This window comes from Bufo bufo, chromosome 2 (assembly GCF_905171765.1).
Source record: "Bufo bufo chromosome 2, aBufBuf1.1, whole genome shotgun sequence".
Classification (NCBI taxonomy): Eukaryota; Metazoa; Chordata; class Amphibia; order Anura; family Bufonidae; genus Bufo; species Bufo bufo.
Genome location: NC_053390.1, coordinates 325,896,000 through 325,910,981, shown reverse-complemented (window position 1 = coordinate 325,910,981; position 14,982 = coordinate 325,896,000). Strand labels below are relative to the sequence as shown.

The following is a 14,982-nucleotide window of genomic DNA, read 5'->3' as shown; positions in this document are numbered from 1 at the left end:
TTCAGATATGGGTTGCACATCTATGGCTCTAGGCATCAGCACCTACAACCAGCACCTCAGCTATACCTCATGTGTTTTGCATGATTCAATCCTCTCATCATCCAGTTTCTCACCGAAGATCTGCAGTTTCGTTCCAGCCCCCCCGTACTTCTAGTAAAGATGCAGAAGGGCCCTAGAGTGGGGTCACCACTGCTCTTATACAACCTTTTTAACAAACATCCTTGTGTGTTAGCCATATAATATCGTCATATAGAGATTATAAGGTATTGTACAATCAAGGACTGGATACCTCCACTGATGGTTTTCAATGAAGCACTTACAGATGTTCAGAACGTCTTTTATGCATAAGAAACACAGGTACATGAATGAAAAACAAAAGTTAAACACAATTAGCTGCTCTTCTGGTGTTTCTTCACACAAGCCAAGTACTCTTGAACATCTTCTGGAGAGCCAAGAATCAGTGGCACCCTCTGATGGATAGTTTCTGGCTGAACGTCGAGCACTGGCTGACTTCCAGTGGTTGCCATTCCACCTGCTTGCTCAATAATAAAGGCCATTGGATTACACTCATACAACAGGCGTAGCTGTGAAAGGCATGGAAAAGAGGCAGTGATTTTATGCTGACATTGCACATCTTCAATTCACATTCTACACATATTCAAACAATTAGTCTACAGAATTAATATAGAGGCTTCGTAAGTGTCAGAGCCTAATACCTTCTACTGAGGTTACCATCCTACCCTTTATATGGCTTGTAAATGTTATCATGTATATACCATTTATGTGGCTTATAGTGGCATGCAGCGGTATTTTATTCAGCATCCAGCCGAAAAACCCAATGGATCCCAATATAGTCAATGGGATCCATTGGACTCTGACAGTCTCGGGCATATGATTCTGGTTTATGGTCTCTATACAAGAACAAAATCTGGCATTTCATTGTAGATGTTTAAAGGCAGGGGTGTAACTACCATAGAGGCAGACCATGCGACTGCTATGGCGCCCAGGACAAGAGAGGGCCCAGTCTTAGTTGGGATCATTCCCTCTTCTACTGGAGGAGTAAACCTCTAAAAGGAACAACTTTTAGCAAATAAGGCAGTGGAAAAATGGCCCAAAGTTCATTAAAAGGGGTTTAGAAGGAAAACCCTTCTGTCCTGTTTGGGCGGCCTGGTTTGATCCTTGCTATGGGGCCCTTACTTCTCTATGTACGCCACTGTTTAAAGGGGTTGTTTCACCTCAGCTAATAACGGTCTACATGATCAATGCCATTTGCTGAAACTAGACAACCCCTTTAATAGTTCATTGCTTTACAGTTTGTTATAGAGCATTATATTTTATAATGCATCCCCTGCTTGTTCACAGTCTGGTGATCTGCGTTCTGGGAAACTAAACACTGTACAGTAATTTGATGTAGGAAAAATTACTGCAAGAATGCAGCAGAGAACATTACAGTATGGAAGCTTAGATAAGCTTTTAGGAATGTGACTGTCAACAGACTTCCAGTATCTAGCAGCTAGAGTTAGGTATGCAGCTGCTCTGAACTACAATTCAGTAAAAGATAAAATATGTAATGTGTTTAAAAGTTACAATATACACACTATGGGGGTCATTTATTAAACAGAAACACTCCTATATTAGGCTACTTATTGTAGTTTGCTTTCCGTCCTGGGATCCCAATGCAAGTCAATAGGGACGGATCCGTTTTCTCTGCCACAATCTGACTCAATAGAAAAACGGATCCGTCCCCAATTGACTTTCAATGGAGTTCATGACGGATCCGTTTTGGGTATGTTAAAGATAATGCAACCGGATCCGTTCATAACGGATGCAGATGGTTGTATTATCAGTAACGGAAGCGTTTTTGTTGAACCCTGCAGGTACCAGCAAACATGCTAGTGTGAAAGTAGCCTTAGGCGTATTTCTGGCGCAGATTGCGGCGCAAAGCTTCTTTGTGCCACAATCTACAACTTTTTCTCCCTCATGCCAGGTCTAAAAAAAGTGAGCCTGGTGTGGGCGACGAATGGCACGGGCCAGTAGGTCCGTCTCATTTACCATTTTCTACATCTGTTTAAGCATACAAAAGGGTCTAAATGTAAGACAGCTCGGAAGCGATCTTACATTTAAAGAGGCAGTATGTCTGCCGATGTTCTGTAGAGACCTGCGCCTCTACATAATTTCAGCGATCCACCGCCAGCAAAGGGGCTTATTAAGACCAGTGTCTAAAATGCCAGTCTTAATAAATGTGCCCCTATATCTCTATAAGCAAACTGTAAAATGGCATTTAACATATAGAACATATGGAACTGGCATAAAACCTTGTACCCTTCTGACATCCAACCCCTATCACTGATATTCCCATTTACCAGCTAGTTGTATTAGAGAAGGCATAAATTAACATTGACATTAATATGTTATTAAAAATTACCAAAACTGTATGGAAAGTGATAAAATGAAAAATAAACAATACTTACAACCATGTAAGTATTGTTTATTTTTCATTTTATCACTTTCCATACAGTTTTGGTAATTAGGCCTCATTCACACGTCAGTGTTTGGTCAGTGATTTCCATCAGTGATTTTGAGCCAAAACCAGGATTGGAGCCTCCACAGACATAAGGTATGAGGGAAAGATCGGCACCTGTTCTGTGTTTAGAGCCGCACCTGGTTTTGGCTCGAAATCACTGACTGAACACTGACGTGTGAATGAGGCATTAGAATACCAGCGCCATACATGTATGGCTCGGGGGGGGGAGTCTTTAAATAAATAAAACAGTATTAAAACAGGAAAAAAAAACTACACATGTGTAGTATCATTGTAATCATACTGACCCAGAGTATGAAGGGCACAGGTCAGTTTTACTGTATAGGTAACGCTGTAGGGACAAAACCTGTAAAACTGTGGCGGAATTGCCTTTTTTCCATTTCCCTCCTATATGGAATTTTTTTGCTTGCTTCCCATTAAATTGTATGCCACATTAGATGGTTGAATTAGAAAGTACAACTTGTCCCGCAAAAAATAAGCCCCCATATGGGTTGTTAACGGGAAAATATAAATGTTATGGCTCCGGGAAGAAAAATGAAAAAACCTCTGGTATTCAAGGGGTTGAAGACAACCTGTCACCTGGTTTGGGACCACTAGACCATCAGCATGCTGTTACGCAGCTGGTATTAGGCTAGGTCAGTGGTGGGCAACCTTTTTTTTCAACTGAGCCAAATATCGCCAAAACCACGATTGAAATTTCTTTGGAGAGCCACATTTTTAAAACCTAAAATATTGCGTCAACAGTACCAGTGAGGACTATTAGGGCTCATGCACACGACCGTGTGCCCGCCGTTGCCATATTGCAGGTCGCATACGGCGGGTCCGCAATACACGGGCACTGGCCGTGTGCAGCCCGCATCAAGGACCCATTCACTTCAATGGGTCCAGGATCCGGAATATGAGTGCTACAGAGTGCTTCCGTGGTGCTTCTGGCTGTGCCTCCGCACCGCAAAAAAGTAGCGCATGCACTACTTTTTCGCGGTGTGGAGGCACAGCCAGAAGCACCACGGAAGCACACTGTAGCACTCATATCCCCGATCCTGGACCCATTGAAGTGAATGGGTCCATGATGCGGGCTGCACACGGCCGGGTGCAGCCTGCATCATGTACCCATTCACTTCAGCATGCGCTACTTTTTTGCGGTGCGGGCAGTCGGATGCGGATCGCGAACCCCATTCAAGTGAATGGGTCCGCGATCCTCATGCAGCTGCCCCATGGTCTGTGTCCGTGCATTGCGGACGGACCGCTATTTGCGGTCCAGAGCACAGGCACGGCGCCCTTACATTCGTGGGCATGAGCCCAGAGTGTGTTTTTACATACTTTTATATGTACTTTCTTTTATTTGGATCTTGATTATTATTTCATTTTATCTTTATCATTTTTTACTTTTATTAAACTTGTCTGCAGATGTGGATGTAATGTGGATGACGCACTTATGGGGGATATCTGTGGATGACGCACTTATGGGGGATATCTGTGGATGACGCACTTATGGGGGATATCTGTGGATGACGCACTTATGGGGGATATCTGTGGATGACGCACTTATGGGGGATATCTGTGGAGGGCACACTTATGGGGGATATCTGTGGATGACGCACCTATGGGGGATATCTGTGGATGACACATATATAGCATAAGATGCTATATAAGTGCCCTCCACAGATATCCCCCATAAGTGCCCTCCACAGATATCCCCCATAAGTGCCCTCCACAGATATCCCCCATAAGTGCCCTCCAGTAAGTAAAGTAATGTATTAGTGGGGGGAAGGAAGGAGGCAGGGACACTTGCGGCGGGGCCGGTGCAGTGCCTGGCGCTGTGCACACACCGGGGGCAGCTCCTACCTTTCTGCTGCAGGACATTTCGCTCCTCCTGGACCTGAGCGGCAGCCTCTTCACCACTCCTCACATGGCCGGTGTTCTGCAGAAAGTCCGCCGCTGCCCGCTCTTCTGCTGCTGTGCGCAGCGTGACATCTCACCCTCCGTCATGCGCCTCCTGCCCCGCCTGCCTGCTTCATTCATAAAGTGGAAGGAGCAGACAGACGGGGCAGGAGGCGCATGATGGACATTTTGCAAGCTTGAGCGGCGCGATATGGCTGCGCGGCCGCCCACCCGCCAGCCCGCACCAAAGAGCCGCATTCAAGGATAAAAAGAGCCGCATGTGGCTCGCGAGCCGCGGCTTGCCGACCACTGGGCTAGGTCTACACGACTACATTTGTCGCGCGACATTTTGTTGCACCAATGTCGCACGACAATTTTTATAATGACAGTCTATGGTGTCGCACTGCAACATGCAACATGATGCGACTGTGACGCAACAGTCGCAGAAAATCCATTTGAGGTGGATTTTTCTGCGACTGTCGTGTCACAGTTGCAGCATGTTGCAGTGCGACACCATAGACTGCCATTATAAAATATGTTGCAGTGTAGTTGTGCCCCATCTGTCGCGCAACTTATTGTCGCGCGACAAATGTCGTCGTGTAGACCTAGCCTTAAGGTCCCAAAAATGCCCATAGCAAAGCAATCCATCGTTGTGGGAAGAGTCCGGAACTCTTCTCTAGTGGCACCAGCTGCATGCACCTTGCAGTAATGAAGCCAAGCATTGTATACTTCACTGCACATGCACTGCATATGGAGCACATGCGCAGTGAAGAGAAATGTACTGTTCTCAGCCCCATAGACGCAGTGTGCATGCTCATGATACTGCTGAAGTGGTGATTTGGTTGTATAGCACGTCTTCATTCAGGACAAGTAAACAAAGACCAGCAGGGACTATCGAAGCAGTGGTGCTGTATGGGCAGAATATTTTACAGTAAAGTATTTTAGTTAATTTTTTAGTTTCTCATGTTCCCTATGGCTATGCTAATTTATAAACCTCTTGGAAACTCACTTAACTTTATATGTATCTTCTGTGAGGTCCTGAGCACCAGAAGTGCCCTAAATCTTTGCAACCACTGGCAATTTGAATAATACCAGTCCTTCATACTGGGCACATAATCAAACTGGCATTATCTGGTGTTTACTCAAGTGCCCATATGGTACTATTTGATTTACGCTAGTTCTTTATACTAAGTACCCATATTTTCAGTTTTATAAGATGCATTTTTTCCCCTCCAAAGTGTGGGGGGGGGGGGGGGGGGGGGGAGTCACTGCGTCTTATAAAACGAACATGACGCAAATTAGGTGGCTCAGGAGCTCTGGGCGGGCTGACAGCTAAACTGAAGGCTTCTGCCGCCAGCCTGCGCTTCCCACACTATGGGCGGGCTTGCGGCTGCACTTACTGCGCTCTGCTGCCACCAGCCCGCGCTTTATTCACCTCCAGCAATCAGCCTCCTTGCTATCTCCCGCTGTACCAGCTCTGCTCCTGCTGTGTATGGCGGTTTTATGGATATAGTCCCTGAATGAGTCCAGCTCAGGGGCTATAAATGTGTATAATAAATGACTGTAACCACCCCTCATCCATAGGTATCCACTCATATGCTGCAGTATATGAATGGATTCCTATGGATGAGGGGGGTTATAGTCATATTTAATATAAACACTGTCCAGGGACTGTTCTATAATTAGCATGTGTTTATATTAAATAAGACTATAACCCCCCTCATTCATAGGAATCCACTCATATACTGCAGTACATGGGTGGATTCCTATGGATGAGGGGGTTGTAGTCATATGCCAATTACAGAACAGTCCCTGGACTGTGTTTATATTAAATATACTATAACTCACCTCATCCTTGAGAATACACCAATGTACAGTACATCAGTGTATTCTTCAGGAAGATGGACGTTATAATCCCATAACAGTGCGTCATCCACAGATCCCCATAACAGTGCGTCATCCACAGATCCCCATAACAGTGCGTCATCCACAGATCCCCATAACAGTGCGTCATCCACAGATCCCCATAACAGTGCGTCATCCACAGATCCCCATAACAGTGCGTCATCCACAGATCCCCATAACAGTGCGTCATCCACAGATCCCCATAACAGTGCGTCATCCACAGATCCCCATAACAGTGCGTCATCCACAGATCCCCCATAACTGTGCGTCATCCACAGATCCCCCATAACTGTGCGTCATCCACAGATCCCCCATAACTGTGCGTCATCCACAGATCCCCCATAACTGTGTCATTCACAGATCCCCCATAACTGTTTGTCATTCACAGATCCCCCATAACTGTGTGTCATTCACAGATCCCCCATAACTGTGTGTCATTCACAGATCCCCCATAACAGTGTGTCATTCACAGATCCCCCATAACTGTGTGTCATCCACAGATCCCCCATAACAATGCATCAGCCACAGATCCCTCCATAATAGTGTCATCCACAGACTACCATTAGATCAAAACCCACCAAAAGCACACCTTTTGATTAAAAATTTTTTCTTATTTTCCTCCTCAAAAACCTAGGTGCGTCTTATCATCAGGTGCGTTTTATAAAGCGAAAAATACGGTACCTCATCTAACTACTACCTAATATTGACAGAATTTAGATTATATTATTATTTGAGTTACACTTTTTTATGAATCTAAAATAATTTTCTGTATTGATTCAGAATAAAATAAGTTCGGAAAATTGCTCAGAAACCAGTCCTGAAACTTCCTTAATGGACATGCCTGAAACTGCAAACATAAACAGTCATGTGCTCTGACGGTGGGGGAGGGTGAAGAACAGGATCCAAGGCAGACATCCTATTCTAAAGCAACAGGTTGGCTGAGTTTCAGGTGAACTGTGTTGCCCAAGTTCAGCAAACAGGAGCATTGTGTGATAAAGCAGTAACGTCAAAGAAAGACGCTCCCAAAGAGCCATGAGATGAAGAAAACAACCAACTTTTCTTAGAAACAGCTTGGAATAAAAAAGTGGAGCAAAGGTCAATCCAAGAGTCAGCAAATAGCTGAGTATTGTGGTCAATCCCATGGAGATGATCTTGTCTGAATACATTTTACATATACTCCCAAACTACACACCACTGACATTAAAGGGTTTCTGTCACCTGAAAAATGGGTGTTAAGCTGGCTGACATTAGCGATGTGCTAATGTCAGCTGAAAATAAATATATTAGTGCCATCTCACTGCCTGCCGCCGTTATTGAGAAAAACAAACTTTTATAATATGCTAATTACCTCTAGGGGCAGGGGGGGGTATTGCACCTGCTCTTAGAGGCTCCGTTTGCCCACCTCTTTTCACGCCCTTCCTCTCTTGATTGACAGGTCCAGAGCAGCGCTGCTCTCCTCCCGCCAGCCGTGTCTACTTAGAAAATCTGTCGCCTGCGCTGTCCCGTTTAGTATTCGGCGCAGGCGCAGTGAGGGAAGGACGTTCTCCAGCAGCCGGCTTCCTCACTGTGACATATTCAGCACAGGCGCAGTGAGGAAACCAGCAGCCGCTGATCGTCCTTCCCTCACTGCGCCTGCGCCGAATACTGAACGGGGCGGCGCAGGCGCGAGATTTGCTATTGCTTTTTGTAAAAGTTTTTTTTTCTCAATAACGGTGGCAGGCAGTGAGGTGGCACTAATATAGTTATGTTCAGCTGACAGTAGCACATCGCTAATGTCAGCCAGCTTAACACCCATTTTTCAGGTGACAGAAACCCTTTAAAGGGGTTGTCCAAGATAATTAAATGTTTAATAATGCCCCTGAACGCTGTAAAAATAAAAGCGATTACATACTTCTTTCTCCTGCGCCATTCTCTGTGCCCCTGCTCTGGTCCTTCTCCTGCTGTCTGATAAAGCTAGTTTCACACTAGTCTTCGGTAGGCTGTTCTGGCAGACAGCCGGGACAGCCAGATGTTACCGCAATGCTCACTGTCTCTGCCAGAGATCCAACACACTACCCACAATAATTTTTGTACGAGTGAATCCCGGCATATTTGCTTAGTAGCGGCCGGACCTCCAGCGGATACTATTATAGTCACTGGGGCTGGCGGGCATTGCAGCCAGAGAGGTCAGACAGGTTGTACTTTGCTGGAACAGCCAGCCAGAGACTGGTAACGTAAATATGAAAGATGCTTTACAGACTACAGAAGTGACATGCAGGTTTACGCTATATATATTCTGTATGGGCAATATGACTTTTACTACTGTATTAGCAGTGTGGGTGGTTTTACTGTTCAGTCACTGATTTGGTTGATTCCTATATCTGGACATTATATGGCAGAATTATGTGAGTCCTGTATGGTGGTATTTTTATACACCGTTTTCTGTGACCTGTTGTATAGTTATTTTCTAGGGTATACAGGTGAAACTCGAAAAATTCGAATATTGTGCAAAAGTAGTTCATTTATTTCAGTAATGCAACTTAAAAGAAATTGCATTAATGCAGCTTAAAATTAGAATATTGCGAAAAGGATCAATATTCTAGGCTCAGAGTGTCACACTCTCGTCAGTTAATTAATCCTGAGATTGGGACTTTGGGGTTTCATAAACTGTAAGCCATAATCATTCAAATTATAACAAATAAAGGCTTACAATATCTCGCTTTGCATGTAATGAGTCTATCTCACATGTTAGTTTCACCTTTTAAGTTGCATTACTGAAATAAATGAACTTTGCCCGATATTCTAATTTTTCGAGTTTCACCTGTATGTGGTGCAATTATGTGAACATTGCCTGATTGCTTTATGTTGTAAAATAATTCTAGATTATTACTGCAGAACCCAGATAAATCAGGGCTGCCCATGGAATTTTTGGGCCCGCCTGACAAGACAACGTGTTACCTTTCTGGTCTTATATTGGAGTGAAGAGATGATGATAGTATCTCTGGTGGTCTAGGACACCATTTAAAGGGGTTTTCCCATAAAAAGTATTACGAGGCAATGAATAGGGCCTTTCAAATGAAGCATTATTGCAGTACACATGCATTAAAAATATTGCTCAGTTTTTTTTTTATGTACATTACTTTTTCCTCTTTAGTAGTTCCCCCTACTGTCTATACTACTGGTCCACCTTCTCCTGCATTCAGTGGTGGGCTAACATGCTCTGTAGCCTCCCTGCCCTCAGTGCTGGTGTAGTGATCTCATACAGAAGCAAGTGAAGTGGCCCAGACACCTTCCATTCATCCCTACTTTGAAATTAATACAAATTTATAGCTATATTGCTCTCTCGACTGTAGAGAAGGAAATTTTGGGTGCATTATATATCATATGTATGTCTGGGGCTATATGTGAGGCACTATTTTGCATGCAGGGGAGGAATGGGTTAACAAGAGCTTATTGCATTGCCTCCTCGCACATGCAGGTGCTTGGATTTCCCATGTGAGCTGCTGCCTGCCCACAGAAAGGGAATATGTCCTCTCCAGATAAGGCTAGGTTCACATATGCTTTGTAATCTCCAGTATTCTGTTCCAGCAGGGGAACAGCATATCCAGACACGGCTGCGCACAGCTGGATCCCTATTGACTATAATGGGATCCAAAGGGGATCCATCCGTTTTCCGGCATAAATGCTGGATTTCGGCTGCACATAAAGTCCTGCATGCAGGATACCTGTCGGATCCCATTATAATGAATGGGGATCCGGCAGTGTGTGACGGTGTCTGCCTATGACGGATGTAGTAACTACGGTAGCCTGTTTAATTTATGGTATAACCCCTTTAAATGAACGCACCTTAGAAATAATAGAGAGATATCAAGTACTTTTGAAAAGAATTATAGATCCGTATTTGCTAAGAACTGAACTTACCTCTGTCATATTCAGTAGAGTTCTGTAGGAATCCAAATCAGAGGAGATAGAACCTACAAAGCTTTGCTGGATTTAATATACAGTACAGACCAAAAGTTTGGACACACCTTTTCATTCAAAGAGTTTTCTTTATTTTCATGACTATGAAGGCATCACAACTATGAATTAACACATGTGGAATTATATGCATAACAAACAAGTGTGAAACAACTGAAAATATGTCATATTCTAGGTTCTTCAAAGTAGCCACCTTTTGCTTTGATTACTGCTTTGAACACTCTTGGCATTCTCTTGATGAGCTTCAAGAGGTAGTCCCCTGAAATGGTTTTCCAACAGTCTTGAAGGAGTTCCCAGAGATGCTTAGCACTTGTTGGCCCTTTTGCCTTCACTCTGCGGTCCAGCTCACCCCAATCCATCTCGATTGGGTTCAGGTCCGGTAACTGTGGAGGCCAGGTCATCTGGCGCAGCACCCCATCACTCTCCTTCATGGTCAAATAGCCCTTACTTTCAAAGTTTTCCCAATTTTTCGGCTGACTGACTGACCTTCATTTCTTAAAGTAATGATGGCCACTCGTTTTTCTTTACTTAGCTGCTTTTTTCTTGCCATAATACAAATTCTAACAGTCTATTCAGTAGAACTATCAGCTGTGTATCCACCTGACTTCTCCTCAACGCAACTGATGGTCCCAACCCCATTTATAAGGCAAGAAATCCCACTTATTAAACCTGACAGGGCACACCTGTGAAGTGAAAACCATTTCAGGGGACTACCTCTTGAAGCTCATCAAGAGAATGCCAAGAGTGTGCAAAGCAGTAATCAAAGCAAAAAGGTGGCTACTTTGAAGAACCTAGAATATGACATATTTTCTGTTGTTTCACACTTGTTTGTTATGTATATAATTCCACATGTGTTAATTCATAGTTTTGATGCCTTCAGTGTGAATCTACAATTTTCATAGTCATGAAAATAAAGAAAACTCTTTGAATGAGAAGGTGTGTCCAAACTTTTGGTCTGTACTGTACATGTATATATCTGTAGTGAAATACAGTAAGTACAATACTTGGCATATAGGGATCTATAGTATACTGCACTATTTGGCAGGGGGAGCTATTATTATTTCCAGAGTTTTGAACACTACAGAGTATCTCTGAAACATGCTGCCATTTTTCGAGTGGATATTCACCATATACTGTACAGGGGTAGTGGTCGTGTAATAGACAAGACACGGCTCAGATACACTTTACTTGTAATAGCACATGACCAGGAGAGATTTTTATCCACATTGAAGGTTCTTTTTGCAGCCAGTTTGCCCTCTGTAGGTACACTGACAGCGAGCCAGTCTGACGGTGTTTATATTCTACATGCTATAAGCCTGTTTGTCTGGATGCTTTGCGTCTGGCTGCTGGATGGCTTATTACAGTGCTATACATTAATATTTAGGGTTGTGGTCTTACCTGATCCAATCACTAACTACAAAAGCTTCTAGGAAAAACTGGTTGTTGTAGCTTTGGACACGCTGATAAGAAGAACTTGAATGGTCACTGACTTTTTGTATAAACCAATAGTTTAGGGGAATGTAAGAAATTTGGCTCTATACACCACCACAATGGATTTGAAATGAAACGAACAAGATGTGCTTTAACTGCAGACTGTCAGCTTTAATTTGAGGGTATTTACATCCAAATAAGGTGAACAGTGTAGGAATTACAACAGTTTGCATATGTGCCTCCCACTTGTTAAGGGACCAAAAGTAATGGGACAACTGGCTTCTCAGCTGTTCCATGGCCAGGTGTGTGTTATTCCCTCATTATCCCAATTACAATGAGCAGATGAAAAGGTCCAGAGTGCATTTCAAGTGTGCTATTTGCATTTGGAATCTGTTGCTGTCAACTCTCAAAATGAGATCCAAAGAGCTGTCACTATCAGTGAAGCAAGCCATCATTAGGCTGAAAAAACAAAGCAAACCCATCAGAGAGATAGCAAAAACATTAGGCATGGCCAAAACAACTGTTTGGAACATTCTTAAAAAGAAGGAACGCACCGGTGAGCTCAGCAACACCAAAAGACCTGGAAGACCACGGAAAACAACTGTGGTGGATGAGCAAATAATTCTTTCCCTGGTGAAGAAAACACCCTTCACAATAGTTGGCCAGATCAAGAACACTCTCCAGGAGGTAGGTGTATGTGTTTCAAAGCCAACAATCAAGAGAAGACTTCACCAGAGTGAATACAGAGGGTTCACCACAAGATGTAAACCATTGGTGAGCCTCAAAAACAAGAGTTTAGAGTTTGCCAAACGACATCTAAAAAGCCTTCACAGTTCTGGAACAACATCCTATGGACAGATGAGACCAAGATCAACTTGCACCAGAGTGATGGGAAGAGAACAGTATGGAGAAGGAAAGGAACTGCTCATGATCCTAAGCATATCACCTCATCAGTGGAGCATGGTGGTAGTGTCATGGCGTGGGCATGTATGGCTGCCAATGGAACTGATTCTCTTGTATTTATTGAGGATGTGACTGCTGACAAAAGCAGCAGGATGAATTCTGAAGTGTTTCGGGCAATGTTATCTGCTCATATTCAGCCAAATGCTTCAGAACTCATTGGACGGCACTTCACAGTGCAGATGGACAAAGACCCAAAAGCATACTGCAAAAGCAACCAAAGAGTTTTGTAAGGGAAAGAAGTGGAATGTTATTCAATGGCCAAGTCAATTACCTGACCTGAATCCGATTGAGCATGCATTTCACTTGCTGAAGACAAAACTGAAGGGAAAATGCCCCAAGAACAAGCAGGAACTGAAGACAGTTGCAGTAGAGGCCTGGCAGAGCATCACCAGGGATGAAACCCAGCGTCTGGTAATGTCTATGTATTTAAGACTCCAGGATATAATTGACTGCAAAGAATTTGCAACCAAGTATTAAAAAGTGAAAGCTTGATTTATGATTATTATTCTGTCCCATTACTTTTGGTCCCTTAACAAGTGGGGGGCACATATGCAAACTGTTCTAATTCCTACACCGTTCACCTGATTTGGATGTAAATACCCTCAAATTAAAGCTGACAGTCTGCAGTTAAAGCACATCTTGTTCGTTTCATTTCAAATGATTGCCAAAAATGGTAGAATTATGTCGATGTCCCAATATTTATTGACCTGACTGTACATCTTATTACAGGAAATGCCTGTTTCTCCCTGTGGCAGTGTCACGGTGGGGAGTGGGGGAAACCCCCCACCGTACAATGTAAAAGGGATAAGGGTAGAAGCTAGGCCAGGCTGCCAAGGAAAAGGGGGCTGGTCACCTCCTATAGCATCCCTAAATCTGGCCCTGTTCTCCTAACTGTATGAGCCGACCCTTAAGGTAGGAGGGCCCATACGCTGGAACCTCAGAACCCTGAATATCCCTGAGGTTAGGAGACAGGGAATAGAGACAACCAGGTTCATCTAAGACATGGATGAACCAGAGTCTCCACAGGCCTAGCAGCAGGGAAAAGTGGACAACTGAATACAGCAACAGAGTCGGCAGGTAAGAACACCAGAAACACACTTACCTGCCACAGTGACCACAACTGGAACCCGTGCAGGTGCCCACACACCAAATAGGACACCGTACAAACACCACCACACACAGGTATCCAACACTCGTGATACTGCCTGGACCCCATGCCGCAATGAGCACGGCAGCCCTGCATCCAGACTTATGGTTAACCCCTCCGGGAAACTAGCCCCCTTTCGGAGGTATCAACATACAGGGTAACGTATAGCATTCATGCAGGGACCAACACCAACAGCCCAGACATGTAACAACCAACAAAACGCTACACACACCCAGAACATAAACCCACACCACACATACAACAAGTGAGGGTAAAGGTACAAGGAGGGTACAAAAGGGAGGACAATTTATGTTCCATAAGGTGGCCCTCACGGACTGGGCTGGAACACCCAGGCAAGGAGCAAAGCTCCAACACAAGCAAGGCTGTAGTACAACTGCACCCAGCCAGCAAGCCACAGGTTTATCTGAAGCTTGCGGCCACACCGAGGAAACACCTTAATCCCCACTAGCCAGATGATTAACCCCTTGCTCACCAAACAGCAGGGAGGCACACCTTAAAGGGGAAGTGCACATGCAAAGCACAAACTACACTTTGCCCCTGGCAACCAGTCTGCATGGCAACCGCGTCACGGTCAAACACCAATATGACCGTGACAGGCAGCTTATTTCTCTTCAACCTTCCCTTCTCAATAGACTACTAATCTGGTTCTTTAGTGAGCTGACAGTCCATCTCATCTGTCAGGCAGACTGCAGAAGGCCATACACATTAGATGTGTATTGGCCTAACTCGCCCATTTTGGTGGTCGACCATGTAATGTAAACGGTGGCCTTCCATCTTGTTCTACCACTGACTTTCTCTCCTCTTCCATTCGCTACACCTGCACACTCACCTGAGCCAGGCAGACATACGTATGAGGGGATCAGGAGAAATAGTTGTCGGCTGAACGAGTGCTTATGTTTGTGTATGATCAGCTTAAGGCTAGTTTCACATTAGCATCACTCTTACAGTAAATGGAAAGGAAACCTGTACACACCCTGCTTGTAGTGGTATTTTGTCCTGCTTTTTTGTGGGAATCTGTGGTGAGGCCCCTAACTGAACCTCTACCACAGATGTGAACCTAGCCTTAGCAGAGAATGTTAGTTTAGGAGGAAGGGGGGCATTTCTTTATAAGATATATTAAAAAGCTTGTTATATT

General features: G+C 44.2%; 1 protein-coding gene across 1 annotated transcript in view; it reads right to left on the bottom strand.

The window, feature by feature from the left end:
• Nucleotides 1-321: 321 nt before the first annotated feature.
• Nucleotides 322-14,982, bottom strand: part of LOC120989103 (fructose-1,6-bisphosphatase isozyme 2) — a 37,586-nt gene continuing 22,925 nt past the window's right edge. The window contains exon 7 of the mRNA XM_040417000.1: nt 322-584. Within this exon, the coding sequence (XP_040272934.1) occupies nt 390-584 (195 nt within the window). The 3' untranslated portion in view covers nt 322-389. The remainder of the gene's footprint in view (nt 585-14,982) is intronic.